This window comes from Calonectris borealis, chromosome 9 (assembly GCF_964195595.1).
Source record: "Calonectris borealis chromosome 9, bCalBor7.hap1.2, whole genome shotgun sequence".
In the NCBI taxonomy this organism is placed as follows: Eukaryota; Metazoa; Chordata; class Aves; order Procellariiformes; family Procellariidae; genus Calonectris; species Calonectris borealis.
The window spans coordinates 12,012,105-12,040,021 of record NC_134320.1 but is presented as its reverse complement, the minus strand read 5'-3'; the positions used below and the strand labels follow the sequence as shown (position 1 = coordinate 12,040,021).

The window sequence follows — 27,917 nt, the reverse complement described above, 5'->3', positions numbered from 1 at the left end:
TAGTTGACCTATCTTCAGGATGGATATTCTGACTTCATTTTGTTTTTAAAAAGCATCTTTGCTAAGTATGGGTGTTGCTTAAAAACACAATAAGTTGGTTTAGCTTGTCTACTTGAAATGTACTATTAAATCCACTATATCTAGACAAATATCAAACAATTTGAATGGTCTTTCCCAACAGGATAAAGGAAAAAAAAAAAAATCAAAGGTATTAAAAATAATCTGATGAGAAAAGCTGAGGAAAAACTGTAAGGTGCTTCTCAATAATTATTTATGTACATGCTCACATCTAGCAGTACTCTGTGGTTAGTGTGAAGTAGATATTTTCCTTTTGTTGAGGGAGAGGGAAAGTGATCTCAATTTATTTTGTAGTTATTTCAGTATGCCTTGAGGTAAGAATGTGCCTGAGGATAGGTAGAGCAAAGCAGTTGATGTATGGTAACTTATTATGCAAGGGTAACTTAGCTATTTGCTGGAGCTCTGTTTTTAAAATCTATCATGTTTTTAAAATTTGCCTTGTTATGTTTGCTGGTTTTTCAAATAGATTTGGGCAGCCATGCTTTGGTTCTCAATTAAACAGACAATTTCTTTAGGCATTTTTTTGCTGCTTCACTGAAGTCAAGAAAATGTTTTATATCCATTTATTACATTCACTGGCCGTTTCATTACTCTGAATATTCAAAACTCAGAATGAGAATGGCAGCTTGGAAGCAATCCAAAATGCTCATGGTTAACAGTGTTTCAAGGAATCATGTTCTGAATTATCTGATATAGGTTGCACTTCTTTATTAGATTTATTGATGTCTTTCCTGATGGATTGGGACATTGAGTGGAATTGCTAAAGGAAAACAGTAAATGTTTACTTCTAGAAAGAAGTTGCTTACATTGTAGTTTCAGTATAATACAGTTCTTGGCATTAGCCTTCTAAATCTTAGATTTTGTATTGCAGCTTGTAGTTAGTTTCTAATAACTGAAACTTATGTAGCTGCCATATTAATGTTTCATGTAATATATAAACGTTTTGTCCTACTTACATTGTTTTGAGGGATGGGAAAGAAAGCCCTGATTGCTCTGGTTTCCAGCACCTCTGTGTAGAGCACTTTCTAATACTTCGTGGCTTGCCCATTCTTTAAAATCGTTGATACCCAGGGCTCAAACTGATGTAGCTCATAGCATATGGATACTTTTTAGTATGGAATAGCACCATACTGGCACATTTTTTTTCCTTCTGGCAAATTGTGACATTCCTATTCCTGTATGGACTGGCTGGTGTCTGATCAAGGTGCAGGTGGTCACTGCACCCTGTGAGGCAGTGTTTCACTATGGCATAGTACTAGTTTTCCAGATGTGATAGAAGAATTACTTTCCAAGAGCTTCCTTAAACACATATGCAAAAGTAATTGCAGGCGGCTTTTCAATAACAGCCATTTAAGGTGGAGATACCTATGTGCACCATGGTGCTGATACTGGTTAATTTTTACATTCTCATGGGACAAAAAAAATCTCATTCATCCTAACTCTCATAATCACAGTGTATTAGCCACTTTTTAATTTCTGTTATGTTTGGTCACAGTTGGAAAATAAATATATTCTTCAACTTACTTGTTTTGAAGCAGCTCTTGTTTTGATGAAGAGTATAGTGCCTAAACATGCAATATCAATAAGATTTTGCTGTCCTTTATGGGTTAATAAGAAAAAACAATATAATTTAGGAATTTTTCTTAACTTTAAAGAGTCTTTGCTGGGTATTTCTCTGAACACTTCTGTTCGTCTGAGCAAAGAAGTGTTCAGAAGAAACCTAAAGAGCCACAGAAAGAAACAAAAGGGAAAGAGAGGAAGAAAGAATAACAAAGAAACAAACCTGAATGGCCACAGGTTACAGATTTAGCCTTGCTGTACAGAGATTTATTTCTTTATTATATTTATTTGTATTTCACTGCTGCTTGAGAGTTCCTATCTACATCTGGCTCTGTGCTTCCCATCCTGAAAAAAATTGCTTTCTAACCAGACAACACAGGCAGTGTGAGAAAGGAATGTAATCTCCATTTTACAGTTAGGAAAGAGGCAGAGAGACTGTTTGCAGGTCACGCAGGATGTCTCTGGGAGAGCCAGAAATTGAACCTACATACGTTGCTTGAGTCTCACTGAGTCACAGGACAGTCTTTTCTCAAAACAGAAAAAAAATGCATTTGTTTGATATACTCATCTCAATGCTTTTTCTGTGGACACTTTTTGGAACATCTGTTTTTTTTCCTATTTCAATTAATCCTGTTTTCTTGTCTTTGTTTCCAGTTGGCATTAATATTTACTATGTGATGGAATGGGATTTAAAACTTCACTGTGTGAAGGATTGAATGAGGCTGAGTTTAAATAATAATTTGAACATAATTAAACCATTCTTTCGAAGAGATTACATTTCTAGATAATCTTTATTGCCATTGCTATGTAAAAGATTTAAATCTGTTTCCATCTCTTTTTCATAAATTGATGCATATGCAAAGATAGTATGATATTTCAGAGGTGCTTATAAAGAAAAACTTTTTTTTTCTTGCTTTATTAAAAACAAACTGATAATAGCTTAAACTGTAGGATTTAATTATTTTCTTTCTAAAGTATTCAGAAGTTGATAATTTTTAATGTACTGTGCATAGCCTGAAATTGCTGTGTCTGATCCCTTTTCTCTGCTGGTGATATGCGGTGGATCTTCCCATGATCTTTTCCTGGAGAACAGTTGTCTGCTTTTATCTTGGGGAATTTCTTCAGCAATGTAGGTGCAAAACCGATTTTACTTTTACTGATTTAAATTTCTCCTAAGATCTGTTATTACCAGAACATATGAAGAAACTAGCTGTCTAAATCCCAACCAGCTAAAGTCACTTTACATATTTGAAAATGACAACATTTTATCCTGTAACTGGAAATATTATCTCAGGAAGCCATTGAAGAGTTGGAAACTTTTGGACTATGTTGGCTTTTAATATCTGAAGACTGTTTCGGGGGTTGTGAGGGCTGCTGGACACATATGTAAAATATGCATCTTTGACATTTTTGTGGCAGCTTGGCTTTGTTAACAGGTGGACATTCACTATGTAGAATGGATTTAAACAATCCACTGAATTCCTAATATGAGGACTGGATTTACTCTGTTTTTTCTGTATTTTACTGAAGTTGCAAGCTGGTATAATATTGTCTGTGATTGTAGGCAACAGCAATAAAAACTGAGCCGAAAGTTAGTTTTGTACTAACACATCTAAGAGGAGAGTCGCAGGTGGAAGACAGGTTTTGCATAGTGTTTAGGAGCTCATCTATAGCCTTCTCTTTAGGCTTACCATTCTATTTTTTGAAGCTCTCCGGAGGATCTACCTGGACTGTCTCCAGGTAGAACAAGTAGAACCACTCTGAAGAGATGCGAATGAGCATTAAATGACAAATTGGTGTCACCACAAGGAGTACTGGCAAAAAGATCTTGCAGATTTACATCTTGCAGTGTTTTACCTTATACTGAAACCTTAGGAAACAATTGGACTGGCTGGCAAAAAATCCATGTTTGTGAGTGTGATTCTTAAACAAGCCTAGTGTTTATACCATATTCAGTCTGCCTTTGGAAAATTAACTGCAATATGAAGGGCACCTTGGTATGCATCTATCTTAGGATTCTGTTGGAAATATACTCCAAAGATTACAACTGTCCAGGCATATGGAATAGTAATTGCATGCAAATACATTTTATGATATTTAGCTCAGCTTTGTCAGCTGCAACTGCTGACTGTGCCTATTTAGTCAGTGAATGTATTATTAAAACAGACTATTAAATGGAGAAATGGGGATAAAAACAAGAGACCTAGATACTAAATATACTTTCTTAATCAAGATTATTAAAATTCTACACCTAAAAAAGATCTGGAATTTTTTCGCAGTGATTATATTGTGTTCTTATTTATTCATGGGCTATATGGATACATATTACTTGCTTCGTCCTTTTTTCTATGCAACAGTATTTTAAAATACTGTGAACTTCACAAGGAATGGCTGAAAAAGGGCTCCTTTAATTGTTTACTCACAGTATACTTATGTTCAGCTCTCAGTTATGAGACCAAGGATGTTTACTTTTTTCTGTGAGCTTCAAAAGTTTGTTGAAGGTTAAACCTTGAAATTTTGCTACTTTTTAATTCTGATTGAGCCATGCTGTTCACTGTGTCAAGATGTTTCTCAGAGCCCTTGCTAACCATTGCTGCCACCTTGGAGAGGACTAGAGGAACCACAGAAACATCACAGCCAACACAAATGAATCAATTTTATTTCCTCATCTCTTTTTAACTGCTAATGAAAATGTACTTTCTTTAGTTCAACAGAAAACTTATCACACAAAGGACATATTGATTTGTTTTGATAGGCTTACTGAAAGAAAAATGAGCTTTAGAATTAATAGAAACTAAGAAAAGGAAATGATAAGTTAAAATCCTGTGAAGTACTTCATAAAACTCAATTCTGAGAAAGTGCATGCTGAAGTTCTACATCTACACTCATCCCTTTTTATTTTCATCTAGACCAAACAGTCTTAATTATTTTCACTTCCACTGTGTGTGGAAGATTAGTGGAGATTCATAAGGCACAAGGTGTTCTTCACTGTGTGGCATGGGCAGCAGTAAGCAGTGCTTGTCATTAAGCACATCTGTTTCCAGTCAAACAAGCTCAAAACAGTTTACAGCATATAACATGTATCACAGAGCACTTTTTATTATTTTGCTTGTAAAGTGAATGGATGTATTCATGTATTATTACAAATAATAACCTTAACATTTTAGGTGTGATGAAAACAATTAAATTTCCTCAGAATAGAATAAATGCTGATTTATTAATCAAAAATGGGTTAATGTGAATTTGGATTCATTGTGAAAGAATGAGTAAAGAGCTTATCCAACAATAAGGGTATGCAGGATAGCTGTATGTCTTTGAAACTCAGATCTAGTCCAAGGAACTAGAACATGAAAATGTTGCAAACAATTTTTGAACTGGGCTTTGTTCACACGTCAACAATTTTTCTCTTCAACACTCTTAAGGGAAAATGAAATTTCTGTGAAAATCTCTGCTGCTTGGCAGTGGGAGCAAGCTTAAAATGTAATTGACAAGCCATAGAACAGATCTGGGTTTTGTTCCTTCCTGGAAATTGTTCTTTTCTTTTCTGTCACTTAAATATTATTTTGTGGAGAAACGATCTAGAAATTTTTCTTTGAGAACTTCTATATTCTGTTGATTTGCAGGAGAAAGAGACTTTAAGGAGATAAGCACTTGATACTTGATATATTAAGTATATATAAACTCGCTATATAGCTGAGTTTTAAAAATGCAGAAGAGTCAGAACTTGACTGTGATGTCTAATGTATCACCTGATATGTATGAGATGTGTCCCCATGCAAAGTAAATAACATTCAGAGCTGTAACCGAACCACAAGATAAATGAGTAGACCATATATTTTGGACTGTCTTCCATGGCCTCTAACTCTTCTGCATCAGTCAGTTCAAAATCTGACATTCACCATTAACTGTCTCCAAAGTTAACTTTCATAATAATGTTTCTTCAGTTTTCTGTCCAAAAATGTTACAGAGGTTAGGGAATAAAAAAATTCCAGCCAAAGAAAGAATTCTAGCTGAGGTCAATAATAGCACTGTTACTATTGTTACACTGAAAGTGTAATATTAGGATTTGTTGCCCCTGACACCAGGCCTTTGAACTGATGGAAAGGTAAAATCCCTAGTGTAGACCCAATACTTTTTTTTATGGCATTAATGATATATCAAGTTTATGTAATTCTTATGATAATTGAAACAAATGTTCAATAATAAATAACTGTGGTGCTTTACTGAGAAATATAAGAAGCAGCATTGCTTATGCAGGGAAAGACTGGAATATTGTACAGGGAAGAACTGGGTAACCTTTAGGACTGGAGCACTTGGGTGAAATTTGCATTTAAAGTCTGAGAAAGTGTCTGTTTCCAGGGATGGGTGTGAAGACAAATCAAGGGGGCTGCCTGTCTGTCTTAGTTGGTCAAACGATGACAGTGAGTCAGCAGTGTGATTTAGCTCTGACTAAGGCAAGCATTTCTTAAGTAATATCAAGGAAGCTATTTCCAGGACAAACAAAATAATTGATGCATTTGCAAAAGGCAGTGCTACACTTTGTAGTCTGGGGTGCAAAAATGAACACAGAGCTGCTTCATGACCTGATGATCTGTATGAGTTCTGTGCCCCATTCCTATTTCTGTGTTAAATTTCTAGATGTTTGTTGTCTTCCCTGGATGGGTTACTCTTTTAAGACTGTTTTTGAAAATTGCTGATTATGAACAGTGGCCATGTTACTACTTCATGTTTATCACTTTGCTTGTATGTGTCAACAGTGAGTTAGCATTAAATGGTCTGAGAAAAGTGGTTAATACAGATTAATCTATATTATTCTTTAATCCTTTGAATTTACTTCCTTGAGGATACATCAAAGATGAGCTTGGTTCATAAATATGTTTAGAAGATAAATACAAGCAGGGAAAAGAATCCTGTTTTATGGTCTTTGTAAAGCTCAGAAATAAATCCTTTATATGCAGTAATTGACCTATATGATATGTTTTTCCCAGTTTGTTTCAGATCCTTGTGCCAGCAACCCCTGTCACCATGGTAACTGCAGCACTAGTGGTGATGGCTACCTCTGTCTCTGTAGTGAAGGCTATGAGGGAACAAACTGTGAACACTCATTTCACAGCCTTCTGGTCTCTGAACGGACCGAGTCGACGTCACCAAGACAGAGCAGACCGATCTCATCCACTTTGGAACCTGACATTGTTCTTCCTCGTTCAAGAGCAACCGTGACGTTACCTACATGGCAGCCAAAAGCGGGACAGAAAGTTATAGATCTGAAATGGGATGAAACAGAGGTGAGAATATTCTGTCTAAATGAAAATGCACAGAAAAGAACTTTCAAGTGTTATCATTGTTGGGTTGTCATTTGTGCATGATTTCATGGGTGTCTGCATGAGAGGACTGAAGATATGATCTCTGCCCTGAGTTAATATGCTAGTAAAATTAAACGCCAAAAAATTTGATACTTGTTAAAAGTAACGGGCTTAACTTGGCCAACATATTGTATTGGGTATTTCTTTGAAATGGGATAATATTTGTTTCTTCCAGTCATTTGTTCGACACCGTATCTCCAAACATCAAACAAATTTAGCAAAATCAAAAGGTTAAAGCAATACCTTTAATATATTTTTTTGCTATTTGCAGTTATAATCGCATGTTGTTTTGAAAAATACGTGTCCCTGCAGCATTAAGAAAACACAGCTATTTGAGGATTAAAAGTATGTTACACAGTGCACACCTCTAGAGATGCAATGATGGTGGAGGAAACTTTTAAACATTTCTTATATCTCTTAGTAAAATGACAAACTTAACAGTATCTGGCAAAACTACAACTGGAAAGCACACAACATACGATCCTTAAGAAATGTGATCTTTGCTTTCTACTGTTTTGTACATTGTTTTATTAGTAATTCTTAGATGCCTTGCATTGACTCTAGTATCTGCAAAAATAAAAATGTATCAAACTTAACCCAGTTACCATTAAATATTAATCTTTACCTGTGAAAACCAAATATAGATAGAAAGTATGTTTGCTTGCAAACAAAGAAGAATTGATCTAGCACGTGACCATCCTCCTTCCGTCTTCTTTGAAGTCCGTTACTGCAAGGATGATTTGTAGTTCTCTTCATTGTTGTTCTCCTACTTGGAGGTGTGAGACCACTACTTCTGCATATGCTGTGCTTACAGCAGTTGGTACTGGAAGTCTCCAACACGATCCAGAGATCACCCACCTATAATAATGCTATGTATGTGCAAAATGCATCCCAAAGAACAGCCTGCCATAGAAGTGAGCATCTGTTTTGGGGGTGATGGTAGTGCTTTTTTTTTTTGGTTTTGTTTGGATCAGCTTAGTACCAAGCACTAGGGGTAATGAAACTTGTTGGTGAAGAAATATTCTAATTTCAGTGGGCAAAGGATTAAAATGTGACATCTTTTTCTTAATGAAAAATGCATTGTAAAGTCATTTAATTTGAGTTCATTCAGGAATAAATAGGTCAAATGTCAGCTGCATCTGTTTTTGAAGTGTTTCAAGGAGCGTGATTCTTCTGAGGTGTTTTCACACACTACATAATGCAAAAATGAACAGGCGTGAGTTTAATCCTGGAAAAAGTATATTTTTCATAATTCTTTGCTAGCCCAAACAAATTTGTTCATGTTTTTACTGTAACTTTTATTTAAATCAATTTTTGCAAGTAAAATCTACCTATGTAAAATATATGTTTGATGTGTTATGACTCTCAGACCATCTCTGAGGTACAAGTAGTTCTAGGGCTGTATCCCATTTCAGTGAGAGTTCTGGTGGGCAATGTCTGGAGAACAGAGCTTTTTTTCTTGGAATTCCATCTCCCATATCTATTATTTTACAGTAGAACATACGTCAGGCATCAAGTATGGAGTTTGGAGAGAGCATTGAAGCAGAAACAAACAATCATCTGCTTTTATTACTTAGTTTAAAAGCAGTGTCATCTCTGCATGGGTGCTCCATATGTCCCGGTCAATTAAGGGCATGCCCTTCTCTGTACCAGATTTCCCTTGTGTGTCTTCCTCAATCTGTGGTCTGCTATTGTGTAAGTAACGTTTCTGCCTGGTTTGCATACTAGGTAGATTCACTAAGCATTTCAGCCAAACAGATCATTCACAAGTGGGTATTTTAATAGCTGAAATTCACGCTTCTGTGTGTCTTCTGTTACCTGAGAAATACTTACAGGTTATCAATTGCGATTGCATTATTAACACTAACATGGAAATCACTTGTTACGCTATTATGAAATTATTTGTGTTGATATGCTTTTACTATATTGTGGTGGGTCTTGTATTTTTCACAATCTTTCTAGTGCAGCATAATGACCTTCTGTTCTTGGGAATTCACAGTGAGAGAGATGCTTATTCGAAAGAAAGAGATTTCAGTTGCTGGTTCTAGACATTGTCTCTGATCTATATTAAACTAAAGAGAGTTGATTTGCCTGAAGGTCTGTGTTCCAAAGTCTCTTTGGTGGAGGCTTCAAGACTAAAGAGTTAAATGTTGAGCAGAAAAATACTACCTTTCCTCATCGCTTTAAAAGCTTTACAAAGCTTGATCCTTTCTTGCTCTCTTAGAAGGAAAAAAATAAAGTAACTCTAGGTTTTGTATTGCGGAAATCTACTGTTTTGACCTTCCTTGAGATTCAGAGGCAACAAAGGCTGCTATTATTATGTTGTTGGTTTTTTTTTGTTTTTTAAATCTTCCAAGTCAGCCCATTTTTCACATTATTCTATACTGATACTGCAAGTGAACTAATGTTCTTCATACTCTTTTGTCTCTCTGCTCAGAGAGAAATTTTGCCAGAATCTCTCCAAATGAAAGCTCTCACTATCTTGCAAGGATGAAGTTTCCATGGAAGCTTTTTCAGGAAGTTTGGGAACTCAAAAAATGAACACCTGAGAGAAGTAAACTGCCTAAGAGAGGCATCATGTATGGTTACAGTTGGACATCTTTTGTGCATTCCTTAGATACTAGGGATATGCTTGCTTGACTGAACCTTCTCGGTCATGTCTGCACCAGTAGACAACATACAGATGTCTTTGGATACAGTTTCATTTCTTAGAGAGCTCTTGCTATAAGAAATCAGTCTTTTCCTGATATGCAGATTAAGGGCTACAAACACAGATCATTGAGAGAAAAATATTCTTGTGTATTGGTTTGTTTAGTATAATAGGAATTTATCTTTGTGCTCAGCTGTTGAAAGAGAACTTTTTTCCCTACTTTGGGCAACTAACTTATTCCACTTGCAAGAGAGATACAACTAGTAATCCACATTTCCCCAGTTCAGTGATCTTTTGTGTTACAGTGTAGGAAAGATATATATTAGCCAATAATAGAAGAAAAAAGAAACAATATCTCATTAATCTTACTCAACTAGTGGATCCAACAAAGGTTTCTGTGTACAAAATCAACTGTAAGAATAGCAATACCATACTCTTATATATTACTTTTCCTTAATAGCGCTCAAATTTTTTTCAAAGGAAATCAGCAGTATTATTCACGTATTACAGATGGAGACACTGAAGCACAGAGCAGTAAAGTGATTTGCCATGTGCACAGCCAGGAATTAGAATACTAAGCACGTGAGTCCTAGTCTAACCTTTTATTTATACTGCAATACTACTGCTGGGATTCAAGCTTTTGGAACAAGTGATTAGAGGCTACAATAAACTTGTAATTCCCCTTGCAATGGGGACAACATTTGTTTTACTTGTGTTCTTAGTCAGTAAATTATAAGCCTTTAAAAGGAGTATGGCTGGGTCAGATGGAAAATCCTGAAAGAGAGTGCTGCTGCTCTGCAGCAGTGGAATATTCTTAAGGAATACTTCTGCTTGAAACAGAGACCTTTGAATCTTTGACTGCTTTATGTGTTGCTAAATGTTCATGCATTTTTACCAAAGTATGCTATGGGTGCAGAAGGAGGCTGAACAGAAGCATGGAGGAGAGATCCATTTGAGGTTGCTAAATACATAGTAACTCCATCCTTAGAAATGACAGCTTTGGAAAATCTTTGACATGGAAATGGGTGGAGGCTGGAGGAAATATGCTTGCCCTTTTCTTATTCTATTTTCTTGGCATTCCCTCTTACGATTGCTGTTGGAGTTAAAGTACTGGAATATGTATACTTTTGGTTTGACTTAGGCTAGCTCTTCTTATACCTGTATATAAGATTTGTTTTGGAAGCCTCTATTATTTTTCTTTTGCTTTTAGAAAAAGATACCATACAAACAAATCAGGAAACTGAAGGAAACGTAGATTTTCCTAGAATAATCTTAACTTTCTTCTAGGATAAATCTGTAACTAAATCTCTTCTTTACAATACCTGTATATGGAACTTTCTGTACAAACGCCATTCTGATAGACAACTTGGATAGTATCTCTGGATAGGTGATACCCTTTATTATATTTATTTTCAAAACACAAACCAAAACATCTCTAAAAGCTCAATATGCTCGAACAAAACTTATGTGAAGTTCACGCAAATCTTAGTTTAGTATGTTCCATTGCTAAAAGATGTTTAATGGATAGTCATAAATACTAGCTTTCCTAAAATCAAAACTCTCACATCCCCTTTAAGGACAGTAATACTCTATAGAGAATTCTAGTGAGTGCAATTATGTCAAGATACTGAAGCCCTGCTTGTCTGAATCCATATTGGTAGATGGGCTCAGGACATTTGGTTATCCAGTGCTGTCTTTGAAAACGTCTTAACTACTCCTTCAGGAATCATTCCATCTTGAAGTCTTTAGAGTCTGAGCAAAAAAACCACCTGATGTGCTTACTGCCTCTCAGTGTTTTGGTGTAGAAGTATCTATGGCTGACTTGACAGACTTGGGTTGAAGTTTACATCCTAGCTCACTCCAGTGACCTGAGCTCATACACTGCATGTAAAGATTTGAGTATGTGGAATTTTTGCTCAATGAGCTTGTTTCCACAGTGTTTATCTTCATTATTCAGAACAGCTCCATACACTCTGGAATAGGAAATGACCATTATTTGTTCAAGGAAGTAATATTTATTGAATGACTGTGTCATGGTTTAACTAGGGGGTAGGCATCTAAGCCCCACACAGCTGCTTGCTCACTCCCCCACCCAGTGGGATGGGGGAGAGAATTGGAAGGGTGAAAGTGCAAAAACTCCGTGGCTTGAGATAAAGACAGTTTAATCATTAAAAAAAGGGAGAAAAAGAAAACAACAAAGAAAAAACCCAAACAAAAAAAAGAAAAACAAGTGATGCAAAAAACCCCAATTGCTCGCCACCAACCGACCGATGCCCAGCCAGTCTCTGAGCAACAGCAGCCCTGGCCAATGTCCATCCCCCCCACCCTCGTTTTATTGCTGAGCATGACATCATATGGTATGGGATGTCCCTTTGGTCAGTTGGGGCCAACTGTCCCACTGTGTCCCCCCAAACTTGTTGTGCACCCCCAGCCTACTTGCTGGCAGGGCAGTCTGAGAAGCAGAAAAGGCCTTGATGCTGTGTAAGTGCTGTTCAGCAATAACAAAAACATCCCTGTTATCAACACTGTTTTTATCACAAATCCAAAACATAGCACTATGCAAGCTACTGTGAAGAAAATTAACTCTATCCCAGCCCAAACCAGTACAGGCTGATTGTCAGATTTTATGAAGTTGACATTGATTTCGGTGGCCAGCTTGAGACAAAAAGGCATCTGGCTAATATGATCACCCAGGTAATCTATCTGAGAAAGCGTCACTGCGCAAGATAACCTACTGTGCCTGCTGAAGCATCTACCTCTTGGTGTAATGTTGGCATTGCTAACCCGTGACAGAAATAGAAAGTTTTAATAATGATCTAGAGGATTGCCATCATCAGAACGTACTGGATTCTCTTGGCAGTGTGATTGCTGACTCTACAAAGTGGCTTTTGCTCAGATGAGCAAAGAAACACAAACTGCCAGTGACAGAATTCACTGGGTGGATATCGCATTTCAGTGCTACAATAACTGGCAAGCCTTCTTCATTTGATACTGTTTTTGGATGCAGTCTCTCAGTCTTCCCTTGGTGTTCTTCAGAGAGGCACTACTCCCACTCTAAACACTTTTGCTTTTCTCTCCCACTGGTGAGATATGTTAGAAGAAAGCCTTTATTTTCTTTCTGTCTTTCTAGTTTTCTTTCAAGCATTGTCCCATATGAAACTCTGGAGGGTAGAAACAAATACACTCATGTGGAGGTTAAGCTATGTGACACTAGATTTTCAGAAGCTGTAGTTTTTCTATGCTACAAGGCAAAGGAACTGCTTTTCTTTCTTTCATAATTTTGTTCTATCTGAGTGGGATTTCTGTGCCAGAAGCGATCCTGGTTTATTGCTTGGAATCTTGACTACAAGAAGATAATAATTGATCCCGCTTTTACGGTTCTATTATATTGCCTTTTATTTTCCTACTTTTCCCTTTTTAATTCTTTGCGGACAGCTGTTCAAGATCTTATAGTCAGGATCTAACCTGTTTTATTTCTCTCATATTATTTTTCCTTTGCATAAGGAAGGCTGACAAACATGTTATATTTCTTAGAAAATGAGAGATACCTCTTGCCACCCTTAGAGGGTTGGAAAAGAAGAAATCCTGCAGGCCTTATCCTGATGGAAAAGTAGTTATATGTTCAGAAAAGACAAAACTGCATGTTATCAAACTTGCTTTATTGAATTGAAAGTTAATATGTAATCCCTTGGAAGAAGATTTGAAAGAGTTAGCATTTGCAAGACAATTCCTCATAATGCATTCATTATGCATTCTTCGGTAGGACAGTTTCTGTCCTACCGAAGAAATGAAAGGTTATCTTTCTTAATGACCATGTCAATTTTCATGGGAGACCACCTCAGAACATAGCCTTGTTTTTCTCAAAGAACTCATTTTCATACTCTTTCCATTAACATAATGTCTTTTCAAACATGTTTAAATTTTTAAGCATAGAGATTTTTCTTTTAAGCATTGATCTTTTCTTTAAGAGGAGTTTGTTTTCATCTCTTTTATTTAGTTCAAGAATGATGTGTGGAAATGATGTGTGCATTCATGTATTCTGTTTAATTCCAGACTAATTTGCCCCACTTTGCTTTGGCTGCAAGACCATGCGGATTTCTTTGTTGCCCCATTAGGAGATAAAACCAGGAGAACAGCTTTTTGAGATGGAAAGACAAGAGGCTAACTAAAGAGAACCTTCACAGCTAGCACAGGAGGAAAGCGTCAGTGAAAAATACACAGGTGTCCGTGTGCGCATGTGTGCACACATGCACACATACTTATTTGTGTAACCTTTGGGGATATTTTCAAAATGAAGCACTCTTTTTGTACGTTAGAGTGGGGTTTTGTGAAAGTCATCATGTCACTAAAGTTACAATGGCAATTTACAGGAAAGACTTAGTAGGCAACTGGCTCATGGGGTGAATTTTTACTCACAGAATCATAGTGTAGGTGAGGTTGGAAGGGACCTCTGGAGATTGTCTAGTCCACCCCTTGCTCAAAGCAGGGCCAGCTAGAGTGGGTTGCTCAGAACTTTGTTCAGTTGAGTCTTAAATACCTCCAAGGATGGAGAGTCCATAAGATACCTGGGCAGCCTCTTCCAGTGTTTGGAAGTATCTGTTAGTTTTCAGAAATATTCATTAATATCTTGTTAATAGGGTACTGTGGAATTGCTAAGGCTAATGTGAATCTGGTCATTCCACTTACAGACCACTTTTAAGTTTGAGGAAAGTGTGGCATGTTTTGCAAGAAGTAAAAGCCGTCTGCAATTCTTTAAACTCAGGTGGCTGAGATACAAAAGAGATGCAAACATGTATCACAGTAGCAGAATGGTTGTCTTTTGCACTGCTCAGGATTAGTCTGCCCATGTTGATAAGGCCTTGTAGAATTACAAATGTCTGGTCAGCTTTCCAAGAAACATATTATGAAATTTCATATGCAACAAATATCTTCAGAGAACAACTTTCAGTAGTGAGAGGCTGCGTATATGTATCCTAGCATAAATGTAGACTTAGAATCTGTATGTTACTTTTCTTAGCCTTAAGGTAGTACCCTTAATTTATCAAAATAATAAAGGCGCTCATGTAAAAATATTGCCTTGCAATTTATGTATGTATTTCAGCACTTGTTGAATTAAGTGTATACGTCGTTATTCTGGTTGGTGTGTAAGGCAGGACAGTATCTATATAATTCACTCCATTCAATTTTTTCAGAAAAGTTGTAATATGGAAGAACAATCTGTTGCTCTCTTCTTAGGTACCACACCTGATTTCCTTTGCAATCTCATCTGTACTACTGCGATGGCCTAAGGTAATCTTCTGGCCAAGTCACTGCTGTCTTGTTAAGGTCCAGGTAGAGATTGTAGGAATAGGTACTCTTCTGGAGATTTCACTCTTGTTTTCTCAAATAATGCTCTTTCACCCATGTAAAGACTCAAAAAGTTAAAACATTTGAAGCAGAAATGTAGTTTTATATATTATGTTCTCTTTGAAAAAACAAGAACATGATTTAGATGCAAACTTATGGAACATGTATTGTAAAGAGAAATTCTGTATTTCCTATCAGCAATTTGATATTTAAGTATTTTAAACTCTAAGTAATATACTGAAGAGCAGCTTTTCAGTATATTCTGTGCTGATGTAGGAGCTTATCTTTGTAAGCAGCTCCTAAACATACCTTAGCTCTGGCAGGTGCATGAAGATTTTGTTTTCTTTGGTGACTATTTTTAAAGTAGCTGCATCATTTGTGTTGTATCTATAAGTCTGTTCCCCCAGGAGCTTCCTTGCTGGTTTCAAGATTCTGTACTATTGAGTGCTTCAGGGGAATTTTGGAAAAGTTTGATGTCATTGCAGTTATATGTAATGTTTTCTTAAGATTGTCTTTAAATGACTTTAGATGGTCTGTTTGTATATTTTACTTTAGCAATCTCACTTTTAAACTTTGAGGAGGAATTAGGATAGGAATGCTCTTTATTTTACCTTCTGAAAATAATTTAAGTATATTTTCCAGTGTTCTGTTTTAAATATCTCCTTCCAGTTCTAGCTTTTTTTTTTTTTTTTGAGTGAGACTTACAGATTGTTTTCATCTTCTGAGTGTCCTTTCTTATTGTAAGGTATTGGTCGTCTTTGCCCTCATTCTTCAATCTTTCAGTTTTGCAGAGAGCTCTGTTAAGACAGGAAAGATACATACTTAAAAATCTTCATACAAATTTCCCACACCTGTGGAAAAACTGTGTAATTTGTTTCCTAATTCAGGTGTCAAAGCTGTCATTTTTGTCTCCATAGTATTTGTCTGAAATAGGACACTGCTAGAACCATTTTTTGTTCCTTATAAGAGCTGCTGCTTCTTCTTGTGTTTTTTTTTTTCTGATCCAAGTACCATTTTTTCAATATTAAAAAAAAAAATCAAATTTCGCTGCTGTAAAATCCTGGTTTTAGTGTCCTACTGGTTTAGATGATTATTTATCAGATTCGTAGAGCATGAAGTCAGGGCCAATTCAAATGGAGTTCCTAGATAGAGAAAGACATCAAACATTACAGATCTCTTAACAGAAGAGTCAAAATCCTGCATTTTGCCTTTCACTCTTCTGATTACCATTGAAGTATTTCCTACATATGCTTTTCATGCTAAGTAATCCTTAATTCTGATGTGTTTGCAAACCAAAGTCTTTTTGGTTTGTTTTTTCCATTTTCAGAAGGTTAAATCTCAGCTTTTGTTATGCAGCCACTTTGTTCAGCTCTTGCTTCTTTAATTTTTTGTTGTTTTTTTTAATTCTAATTTCAAAGAGATCAATACCCTTTACTTTACAAACTTCTAATATTGAATAGTAAGGTAAATGAAATGCTGAAATTACATTTATCCCCTTGTGTTCCAAGGTAATAGATGCATGAAATTCTAAAACTATATAAATACTTTAAAAGCGAGTGTATTTTTAGATGTAGTATAAGACTGTGTGAGAATAGAGATGTTGATTTCTTTTTTTTTCTTTTGTTCCAGTAGGCATTTAGATTCCTAAAGAAAATGAAAGTTTAAATGTTGGCAAATATAAAAGGAAGAGTGTTAACCAAACTAATTTTGGATTCATCATGCTTTGAATGTTGACTCCATAATTTTGATATCCAAGATTGAAAAATTGTAATGGATATATTATCTTTTTTCAAAATTTATTTGAACAAATACAATAAAATTGCATCTCACTTTATTTTCATAAACTACATGTATTCATATTATATGTGCCAGAGAATTCAACAATGAATCGAGTAATCTAGACATTTGTGGGAAATGTGAATACTGACTATTTGTCTTGCCTGAGTCAAAATCAACTCTGAGTCTTCTAAAAATTATTACTTGCATCATATTCTGGACTTCTGTTGTTTATGTTTTTACAGGTGTTTCATAGTACTGTTTAAAATATGAATTTGAATTTTACCTAAATTTACAAATTAGATTTTGGCTTTTTCTTTGATGGATGATTAATTCATGGAAGTGTGTCAGGTTGCATTTTCACTTTGCCAGTAAGGCTGACTTAAAAAGGTTGCACACACGTTCTAGATGACTGAAAAAATAACATTGCAAAATCTGCCTAGCAATTTGAAGATGACAGTGACTGACTTTTTTACAGTGTTATATTCCATAGGCAAGATGATGAAGATACCTGAGAACCATTTAATTAAAAATATGATGATGTTAATGTAGGCAATAGAAAGACTCAATTATGCCACATAAAATATTACTTATTTGAAATAAAGGTATTATTGGAAATGCTAATGGTTTTCAAACTGCCTTTATGAAATTACTACTTTACAAGATATGAATAATTAAGGATTCTGTCTGTGATTCCTCTGTGTTGTATGGCATCCTGCATGGTGTCTTGATCTAGTTAATACAGTAACTGATTTCTATGCCTACTAGGCATCACAGGTTTGGCAAATACATCCTTTCACTCTCAACTGTGCTTATAATTTTTTTCCGTCTGAAAGCACTGCTTGTTCAAGCAACTTTAATTGGAAATAATAGTAATGGGCAAGTGGGAGAGTATTTTTTTTTAAAGTAATCTGTGTTTGGAAAAAAACATATTTCAATATAGTAGAAAGACAATATCAATATTTTCTATTATAAATCCTCCAAGATCACCTAAATTAATGATGGAATATTTCTTGGATGTGGCAAATGTTAGAGCTTTATTTATTATTTTAAAAGACCAGAAGCCTATTCATCTTTTTCTAAACATGATCACTTTTAAAGGAAGATGCCTCTAGAAGTTCACATTTATGCACAAGAAGTTTTTGTTAAAACAAAAACCTAAAAGGATGGTTATGTGAATTTTCAGAACATTTGTTGATAGCATAAATGTTTTGGTGAATGTTTTGGTCCATCCTGATGATTTTTCAAAGATGACTACTGGACTGTTAGTGTTATTTTAAAAAAATTCTTTCATGTTTTCTTTGGTCAGGTTTTCTGGTTTAGTGTTAAATAAAATTATTTTTATTTTCAGATAACCCCAGATGTGGCTTGTGGAAATGCCAGTTCCAATACCTCTGCTGGAGGCCGGCTTATCTCCTTTGAAGTTCCACAGAACACATCAATAAAGTAAGAATATTTGTCATATGTGATGAAATATAAAAATGCTTTTATTTAAATTTGCCTGTATATTTTAGACAACCATTTTTCAGATAGGAGGATTTGTCAAATGGCTAAAAGTATATGAAAGAACTTCAGACAGACTTCAGGCGTCTAGCAGTGCCACGACAGCTCTTGGTGTAATTTTCCCCACATATTTAATGTTTTAGAAGATGTAAGCATGTAAACTGTCTCTGGGCTATCAGAAGGCATTAGAAATTAGGGCAGACATGCTGAAGATGTCAGTTTGGAGAAGATACGACATTTCCTTTCTCCTTCATGCAGTGAACACTTTTTTTCCCCCTTTAATCTCCAGATGCACTTGCTGGTAGAAAGTGTTATCATTGACTACATAAATGCATGTATTTTGTGCATTTGTATTTGATTTCTGGATTATTGCTTTGGATGTCATCATCAGCTGTGAAATCTTTACGTATGTCCTACAAACCACATTTCTCAAAAATTTGAATTTATTCTGTGTTATTCACTTTTCAAACTCATGCTTTTTCGATCAAATATTTGCTTTGTTACTTTTAATTAACAGAACCTGACTTCCTAGAAAGATCTGATTCTGTCAGCTGGGATGAGGCATTTTCTTATTGGAAATTTTATTTCAAACAAAAAAATCTGCCAACGTAGTTCTCTGGCTCACAGCTTTACTGCAATTTTAGATTTAGATTTTCCCAAAATAGCCTACTTTTCTCATACTGTCATCTTATCTTTCAGAATCCCAGCTTTCAGTTAAAAAAGGCCATGCTTGCAGGAAAAAACAAACTGATGCAAGCAGACAAGCTGCAGACAGTTTGGAGCAGTAACTGTTAAACGTGGGAGCTGTCCTACTCTTCCCACGGGACTTTGAATCGTGCTCATTCATGAGCATTAAGCCTAAGTCAGGAAGAGATCTGTGAGTGTGGATGCTCTGGCTGGCTGGAATCTGTAAGCAAACAAATGTCTTTTCCTGAAATCAGGAATAAGCTGGCGTTTGTGGATTCTACAACTGCATTTAAGACTCTTGATGGAGGGATCCCATTTTAAAGGAGGTTGCAGAGTACACAGTCATTTTTGGTCATTTTTTACACTGTATATCTTTAGTAGTGTTTTATATTTGGGTAGATTAACGCAGGTCAATATCTATCTTTATTTCATTGTATTTTCTGTGTTAAAGGCCCAGGTAACATCTTTGGTTCAATGGCTATCTATGAAAGGAAAATAACTTCACTTTAATAATTTTATTTTGTTTGATTGTCAGGTGTGACCTAAATTGTGAAACTAGTTGCTATCGTGTTCTAAAAGTGAGATGGTCAGCTTTGGGGATAGCGAGGGGGGTTGTTCTTGAAGAGGACCCAAAATAGTGTCAAAAATTTGCTTCTTATGATGTCTAGTTGCAACATTTTTTCAACTTGTGTCAAACATGATTACAAAACTTTGCATTTCTTGTTTTGAACTCAAATAAGAAGTGACAAGGGAGAAACTGCCTTGTGTTTTTAGCAGGATTGAAACAATTTCAGCACAGGAAACTGTGGAACAGAACTTCATCTCTGGGTGTTTGGAGGCCTGTTTTCAGGAGTTGGATGCAGTTGTGTTTGAATTTTTGGAGGATTGTTCAAACTCATTTGGGATTCCTTTAGAGGAAATTAATGCAAATATTTGGGAACTTGCCAGAAACATGACAGGGTTTTATTTTTTCTTTATGGAGGTGAGTAGGGAAAAAAGTATCCTTAGAGGAAAGAAACACTGACATAGATACAGTGCTCCCTAGTGGAGCAGTTGTAGATATTAGTTTATCCAATCTGTCAATACTCAGGAAGGGACCGTGGACTCAGTGACCTTGGGAGCATTACATGACTCATTTGATTTACAAGAATAAACTGTTCTGAACCTTCGATCTGGTATGTCAAACAAATGAGGATTTCTACCAGGATCCGTCTCCCTGCATTGAATGAACATTGAATGTTCTTCAGTAAACAAGAGGGCTGGATGTACTTCAGCTGCAGAAAATGATGGCATTGTAGACGTAGAAAGGAGGTATTATTCAAAAAGGCATAAATACAAAGACTGAATAAGGATGCTTTACTATTATGTAATGTTTATGTAAAATTCTTCTTGGGCACTAAGGTGGTGTCCTTCAAGTACTAGAAATTGAGACTTTGTGTGATTAAATCTGCTATTACATATACTATTATGCAAATCTTATTATTGAAACATTTTTTATTTTTGTGGACATGCTAAAAACCTGCAGGCCTTTTCCTGATTCCATACTTGCTACATTTAAGTTTTCCTTCTTGATAAGCTTTTGTTCTGCAGTGATGTACTTCCTAATAACAGCAATTTCCCTCAGTGTAAATATTCTTATAATTTCTTTTCTTAGAATAAGGCAAGATGCTACTGCTTCTCTTATCCTGCTATGGAAGGTCACAACCACTGGATTTAAACAGTGTTCACTTATTGATGGCAGAAGTGTCACTCTTCTCCAGGCACTAGGTGGACTTGTTCTTTCTGAAGAAGTGCTTGCATTAGGAAACAACTACTTTATTGGTGAGTAACATGCTGACTTTGTTTATCACCTCTAGGTGACAGTCAATGGTTTACCCAACATTTAGAGTAACAAAGAGGTAATTCCCTTAATTTAAGTGCTGCTGAAAGATCCAGATGTGATATTGGGACCATGTTTTAGACATTGGTTCATTCAAAGCAGACAAGAGGTACACTAAATGGTACACAGGTGGTACCATTCAGTTTAAAATCTAGATGGTGATTTTTGCCTGTTACCTTTAGATGATCCAAGGTATTTTATATGTTCTATTTTAATCAACTGTAAAGCTTTTGGTAAATGCTCAGTAAATAACTCTGAATGTTTGAGGTGTTTGTCAGACATTGTATCATGGGATATTTTGTAAAGAAGCTTAAGCCTGTACACAGTAAACTTGAAAAAATATATTAAAATATAGTAGGAAATCTGATCTTCTAACAGTGTTTACTTGCACTACTTTTTCTTTTCTAGCTTTGTCTCTGTGAATACGAAACCTTAGAAATATACTATATGTTTCATTGGGCAATTAAATGTTAAGCATCTTTGTGGAAGGGCTGTAATGAAAATAGGCTGATATGTTATTTTTAAGTGTATGGGAAATAATACTGATTTAATGCAGTATTTATGCATAGACACAATAGACTTAATTAAATTGAGCTTTCTGGGCAGATGGTTTATTATACCAATGACATGAAACCAAAGTCATTGTAATAACAGCATTCATTGTAATCTGCTTAAAATGCTCAATATCTTATAATGAAGTATAAGCTGCCACAAATTGTTATTCGGCAACTTATCATGCTAATAAATGTAAAATTAAAAGCATTCTGATGCAGAAACATTGGGCCAAATTCTAAGTGTGTAGCTAATACAGAAAAAAACCCCAAATGCAGAAGTAGTGCCATGTTCTCTCCTTTTTGAGCTGTCACTTAGCAAAGATAATGCTTGAAGGTTGCTAGTATAATAATTTACCTACTGTCAGCAGTGGTTTCTTTTAGTGATATTTATTTTCTTCAAATAATTTTCCAGTTCCTTATATTTTCTTTATTATTTAGTTCCTTCCAAGATAATTAGTTTAGGTTTTTTTTTCTTTTAATCTAGTTTTGCATTTAATTTATCAGAGTTAAAACTCTCCTTACGTGTCTTCCTCAGGAATAAATTCTTGCATTTGCCTTGTGGTAGTTAACGTATGATAAAAGTAAGTAAAAACTTGCTGAAGACAGGATAATTTGTAACTTTTATGCACTCATGAAAGTACCTAAAGGCATAGCTTGGTCTATAAACTCCCAAATAGAGGGCCTAAGTTGCTCTGTGAAGATTCCACTTAACTGTACATGTCATACAGCATAGGCTATTAATTTAGATAACTAAAATGAATATTGTCTTACTCTTTCATAATTTGTCTTGTTGTACTTGTCTCTCTGTGGCTGTCTTTCTGTCACTGGGATTTTCACTTTGAATTGTTTACCGTGTGCTAGGTAACATGAGGTGAAAATATACCTTTTCCTTGATGAATATAAAACAAGGTTTAGTCCATAAAAATTGTACTAATGATCTTGCTTATTTCATGCAGTACAAGTTTTCTGAGACCTCTTATTTTACTTCCATCTGGTTTTTGATACTTTCTTTGGTCTTTCTTCTTAATTTCCTGATAGTGAAATTCTTTGTAGAATTTTCCAGTTATTGCAGTGTAATTTGATTTATGTAAAGAACATGAATCATAAATGCATATGCATGGAGCAGCAGGGAGACTCCAATAATACAGTGATACATTCATGAATAGGAGCATCTGAGTGCTTAGTAAAGATGAGTGCAGATATAGTGCATTTGAATTTTTATAAATCCTATTTATTTTAGCAAATGGATGGATTACCTGTAGTGCTTTTGATAGAATATAATATGAAACATTCCCTCTGCATATCTTTTAGTCCTGAGGCATTGCAACTCTATACTATAATATAATCAAGTAATGAGATAACTCAACCATTTTCTCGAGTAAATTATTTTACGTGGCCTTAATTTAGTTATAGCTTTTCCTAGAATAATTTCCTTTTATTAAAACACTTGAGCAGAAAAAGGGTGAAATACTAAAGGAATAGGGAAGCTGAAACATGAATTTGTTAGTTTAAAAGTGTTTGTGACCTATCAACATTTAATGTAAGAAAGAGAAAAGAGAGTAGCCTCTGGATTTTCTTCTCAATTGTATAGAAATATTCTGCTTACTTTCCATCATCAGTTCTCGTCCAATAAAGTATAAATCTTGGGTGTAAAACTTAAAAAGGAACTCAGTCATTTGGTGTAAAAAACGCTGAATTTTATCTGAATTCAACTGAAATACATAATTCAGCTAAGGTCTTTACTTCAGGTTTGATCCAGATGTATGGAAATGGTCTGTGAATCTGACACACCTCACTTAAGTTTTTAGTTTTCAATAGTTTAGCTTTCAATAAGATCAGATGAATAAACTTTTTCTTACAGACAACTTTCCATATGTTTCTTGATATACATGACAAACTTATTCTAAGGCACCATAAATTAAAATGGATACTTTTATATAAAAAACCAAAAATGTATCATGTGCTTTTATTGATGATATTTAAGCTAGAACAATCACAAGGCCACAAGATACTGTAGGATGCTGTAAGCATAGAATCACACTGTAAGGCTGTGGACCATGCCAGTCAATATATTTACTTTATATAATTTCCTACCTTCTTCCCCTACTCTTTTTCTGTTTATTCAAATGAGTTTTTAAAAGGATTTGTCTCTTAATTGGTGAATTCTGTACAATGCAACTTTTTTGACCTTTTAAAAAATTTCTGATTAGAACTGTAAAAGAAAAATGGGATAGATCTGTGTTTGGGGTTTTTTTGTGTGTCTTTTGATCTACATCTTATTTGAGTCACTTTTCACTGTGTCCCCTCCAAGTTTTGTTACTCAGCTAGGTACTTTAATTACCTCTTGCAAATCTTTCTGAATAAGATGGTTATGTCAAAGATAAAACAGTTAGGGAAATATTAATTGTTTTGTGTTACCTTATGGTGACACAAGTTTAAAGTTGTTTAGACAAGATTGAAAAGACTCAAAAGTCGGCAGTAATGTACTGGTTTGCTGATCATGTGATTCAGGGCACAATGTCTAGAGGTTGGAAAGAATGCTGTCTCTGAGATCTAAAAATAGACACCTTGATCATAGTTCTGTTTACCCCAGAGACAGTACCTGCACTGTATGAGAATGAAGGGTTTGAGTGAAGGAGAAGAGTATAACACAATTAAACAAAAAAGAGCAGTCTGTTTTCTATAATGTGATTTATAAAATGGCTGCTGCATCTGCAAACAGTCTTTTGCAGTGCAGGAAAAGAGTTATCATGCTGTGATTATGCAGCATGATTATGTTGTTAAATTACACCATTTCCCCCATTAAAATAAACCCCAGTAGATGGGGAGGAGTACTAACTTAAAGACTGGCTTGTAGCTTCTGTACCACATTCTTACCATGACTGCTTTGCTTAGTGTATTTTTAATGAGTTTGTCTGTAAGATTTGAGACTACACATGTGCCAGTCTTCTAAAATAATTTATTATGTTTTATTAGAAAGTATACTTATTAGCCAATGGGGAAAAAGATGAATATGGTTCAGGTTTTGAAGTGAAAAAGCCCCTGAAAGTACTGATTCGCTCAGGGTAGGTGGGTTAGGTGTAGGATGAAGCACACAGCATATCCCAAGGTGCTGGTGGCTTTTAATGCCAAGTTACTACTAGACAAAGGTAATCACTAGATGGTTGATCTGTAGTGCAAGCCAGGTGAACTGTTGATCTCTGCTCACTGTTTCAACAAAAATGCTTCATTTAATGCCAAGAGAATTTCCAAGTTTTGTGCCCAAATTCAGGGCTTTAAGGTAAAAAAAAAAAGTATTTTGTTGAGGGCATTTCTGAATAGCAAATGTTTTTAATATCTATACAGAAAAATATTCTGTGGAGTGCTGTGGGTGGATATCGAGATTTGCCAAACAGATAGTTGGGAAGTGAAGGAGGAGGGAATTAATAATATTTTTAAATAAGAGATGGCAATAAAGGTATCAACATTTAAAACATATTAATTCATGGAAAGTCTGCCTTTTACTTCAATAGAGTTATAGCTTCATGCTATATGATGATGATATTCATCATCCCAATGTTTTTTGAAGTTAATGAGTTATTCTTTTGTAAACTATTTATCATATTTATAAAATGTCTCATCAGTATTTGTTTTAATTCAGGATCTTCATGTCTTCATGCTAGCAATAATGGTGCTAGAATATTTGAACATGAGTAACTGCAAAACTTTACCTTGTTACAGTCACACACCTATTCTTCATTGCAATATATCTTGAAAAATTTAAATCAGATGAAATACAAATACAAACCCTGAAAAAATGAGATGAGTACCCTGATGCACCATCAGTTTGTGCATGAGTCTTTCAGACTGAAGTTCTCATGAATGTTTATAGGCTACAGCTAAGGATCTCTGTGGTGAACTGAAAGTGCTGCTTGTTATGTGGTTTGGGGGGAATCTAATCCACCCAACATTGTGCACTTCTCTCTTTCAGGGAGTAATATACTGGATTTGGGAACATGTACATAGAATCATAGAATCATACAGGTTGGAAAAGACCTCTAAGATCATCGTGTCCAACCGTCAACCCAACACCACCATGCCCTCTACACCATGTCCCTAAGGGCCTCATCTACACGTCTTTTAAATACCTCCAGGGATGGTGACTCCACCACTTCCCTGGGCAGCCTGTTCCAAGGCCTGACCACTCTTTCAGTAAAGAAATTTTTCCTAATGTTCAATCTAAACCTCCCTTGGCGCAACTTGAGGCCATTTCCTCTTGTCCTATCGCTAGTGACTTGGGAGAAGAGACCAACACCCACCTCGCTACAACCTCCTTTCAGGTAGTTGTAGAACGTGATGAGGTCTCCCCTCAGCCTCCTCTTCTCCAGACTAAACAGTCCCAGTTCCCTCAGCCGCTCCTCATAAGACTTGTGCTCCAGGCCCTTCACCAGCTTCGTTGCCCTCCTCTGGACACACTCCAGCACCTCCATGTCCTTCTTGTAGTGAGGGGCCCAAAACTGAACACAGTATTCGAGGTGCGGCCTCACCAGTGCCGAGTACAGGGGCACGATCACCTCCCTGCTCCTGCTGGCCACACTATTTCTGATACAGGCCAGGATGCCGTTGGCCTTCTTGGCCACCTGGGCACACTGCCGGCTCATGTTCAGCCGGCTGTCAACCAGCACCCCCAGGTCCTTTTCCTCTGGGCAGCTTTCCAGCCACTCTTCCCCGAGGAAGGGGAAGATATACAGGAACATGTATATCTTTTTCTATACAAGTTTGTTGCAAGTGCATAAGATTTACTAACTTGATTGAATAATATCTCTCTTGAGAAAATAATGCATTAATATTTTCCTTTAGAAAATAAAAAAGGCCTTGCTGAAGGACATTGAAGGACATTTTCAGCTTGTGTGGCAACTCTCTCAAAAATCTTCTGTGATTTGTTGCATGCATATTTTTTGTCCAAACGTGCAATCACAACTCTAATTGAAAGCCGGAACATTTATTCTGAAAACACAGTCTGCTATTGAAATAGTGAAAAAAACAAAACCAACACATAACAAAAGCATTCAAATCTTTATTTTTTTAATAGTCACATTTTAGAAGTTTTACAGTGACTCTATACCATCTGTTTCTTCATGAGTCAGTTAATTTACTCTGGCGCTAGATTAATATGCCTGTTCACTAAGGCAACAATTCTGTGCTTCATGACTCAAAAGATAACACCCGTGGATGTGAGTCTTATAGTCAGTTGTAATTTCACACAGTTTCCAGTCTACTTGGTAAACTAGTATAGGTATACCTATACTGGTATACAGTTAGCAAATTATATTTAACAGTCCAATTCTGCTAGTAATCAAAACCACCATAGCTTTTTTTTTTGTTGGATGAATTTGGAAATTGGGTAATAAAATTGCATATTGTATGATTATCGCTTCAGTTTTAAGAAGTGTTTATTCTGAGGTTTGGGCATAACATAGAGCATGGAGTTGGCAGTCCTGACTCTGTGAGCATGCAACCTATTTCCTTCCTTTCTCCCAACAACATAGAAAAATGCAATTATGTTTTCATGTCTTTATCATGGTTATTAGGATATTAACTCTGTTGACAAAGCCTGCTTCTTATCAGCTTCCATGATAAAATGTTGGAAAAATTGCTTTTCTGCCTTGGTGTGCCCACGGCTGAAGCTGTGATGATGGGAGCTGTTTCAGAAAAATAGTAAAACAGACAGTTGGACATTAGTATTTTGCCTCCATTTCCCCATAGGTAATATGATAGAAAAGTTTGTGTATCTATAGTTGTTAAAAAATGCTTGTATATAGCTTTAAATTACTTGCTTTTTGATTTTTTGCTTTATTTAGCACTTCCATGATGCAGCTTAAAAAGCAGCTTTCATGAAATATTGCTACATTAGCTTTTTTAGTTTATTGTCTGCTTATAAAATAAGAGGAAGAAATTTATGAGCAAAATAGCTATTTCTCAGATAAGACCTTACAGATAATAAGGCAGAATGTTTAACACTTAGTATGAATGAATACTTTTATCTGAATAGAAAATAAATCCTCCAGCACAATCTTTAAATTATAATGCTTATTTTCATCACAGCAAAGAAAAACTGATGTAGACCAGGTGTGTAATCTGGTTTTCTGCAAGATGCCCAGCTCTTTTAGATCAATACAATTTAACTAACTAATTACAAAATATTTCAAAAGTATTTCCTTAAATAAAATCAGTAGCTGTACAAACTCACTTGAAAATGGATGCTATAGCATCTTTATGGTGCAATGAAGAATACTGATGCTATTCAAATGCCAGCACCTATAAGGCAGCTTGCTATATTTTGAAACAAGTCAGTCTGATTTTCTAGCTCTTTTTATCTGGCTATAGAATTTCAGATTAGGAGGCAAGTTGTAACTGTGTCTTTTGGATGGTGTGTTTTGTGTTGTTACATGTCTTTAAAACATGCACATATTTCCATTGAAAGAAAGCAATTTGCTGCATGTTGAAATTGTTTTCAATGAAGCAAAAATGAAATAGGATAA

General features: G+C 35.6%; 1 protein-coding gene across 1 annotated transcript in view; it reads left to right on the top strand.

Annotated features, from left to right (window-relative positions):
• The window catches only part of DNER (delta/notch like EGF repeat containing), a 142,784-nt gene that overhangs the window by 53,919 nt on the left and 60,948 nt on the right, over window positions 1–27,917 (top strand). Inside the window, exons 2-4 of the mRNA XM_075157633.1 lie at window positions 6,627–6,923; window positions 18,125–18,219; window positions 20,618–20,784. Coding sequence (XP_075013734.1) covers window positions 6,627–6,923; window positions 18,125–18,219; window positions 20,618–20,784 — 559 coding nt within the window. The remainder of the gene's footprint in view (window positions 1–6,626; window positions 6,924–18,124; window positions 18,220–20,617; window positions 20,785–27,917) is intronic.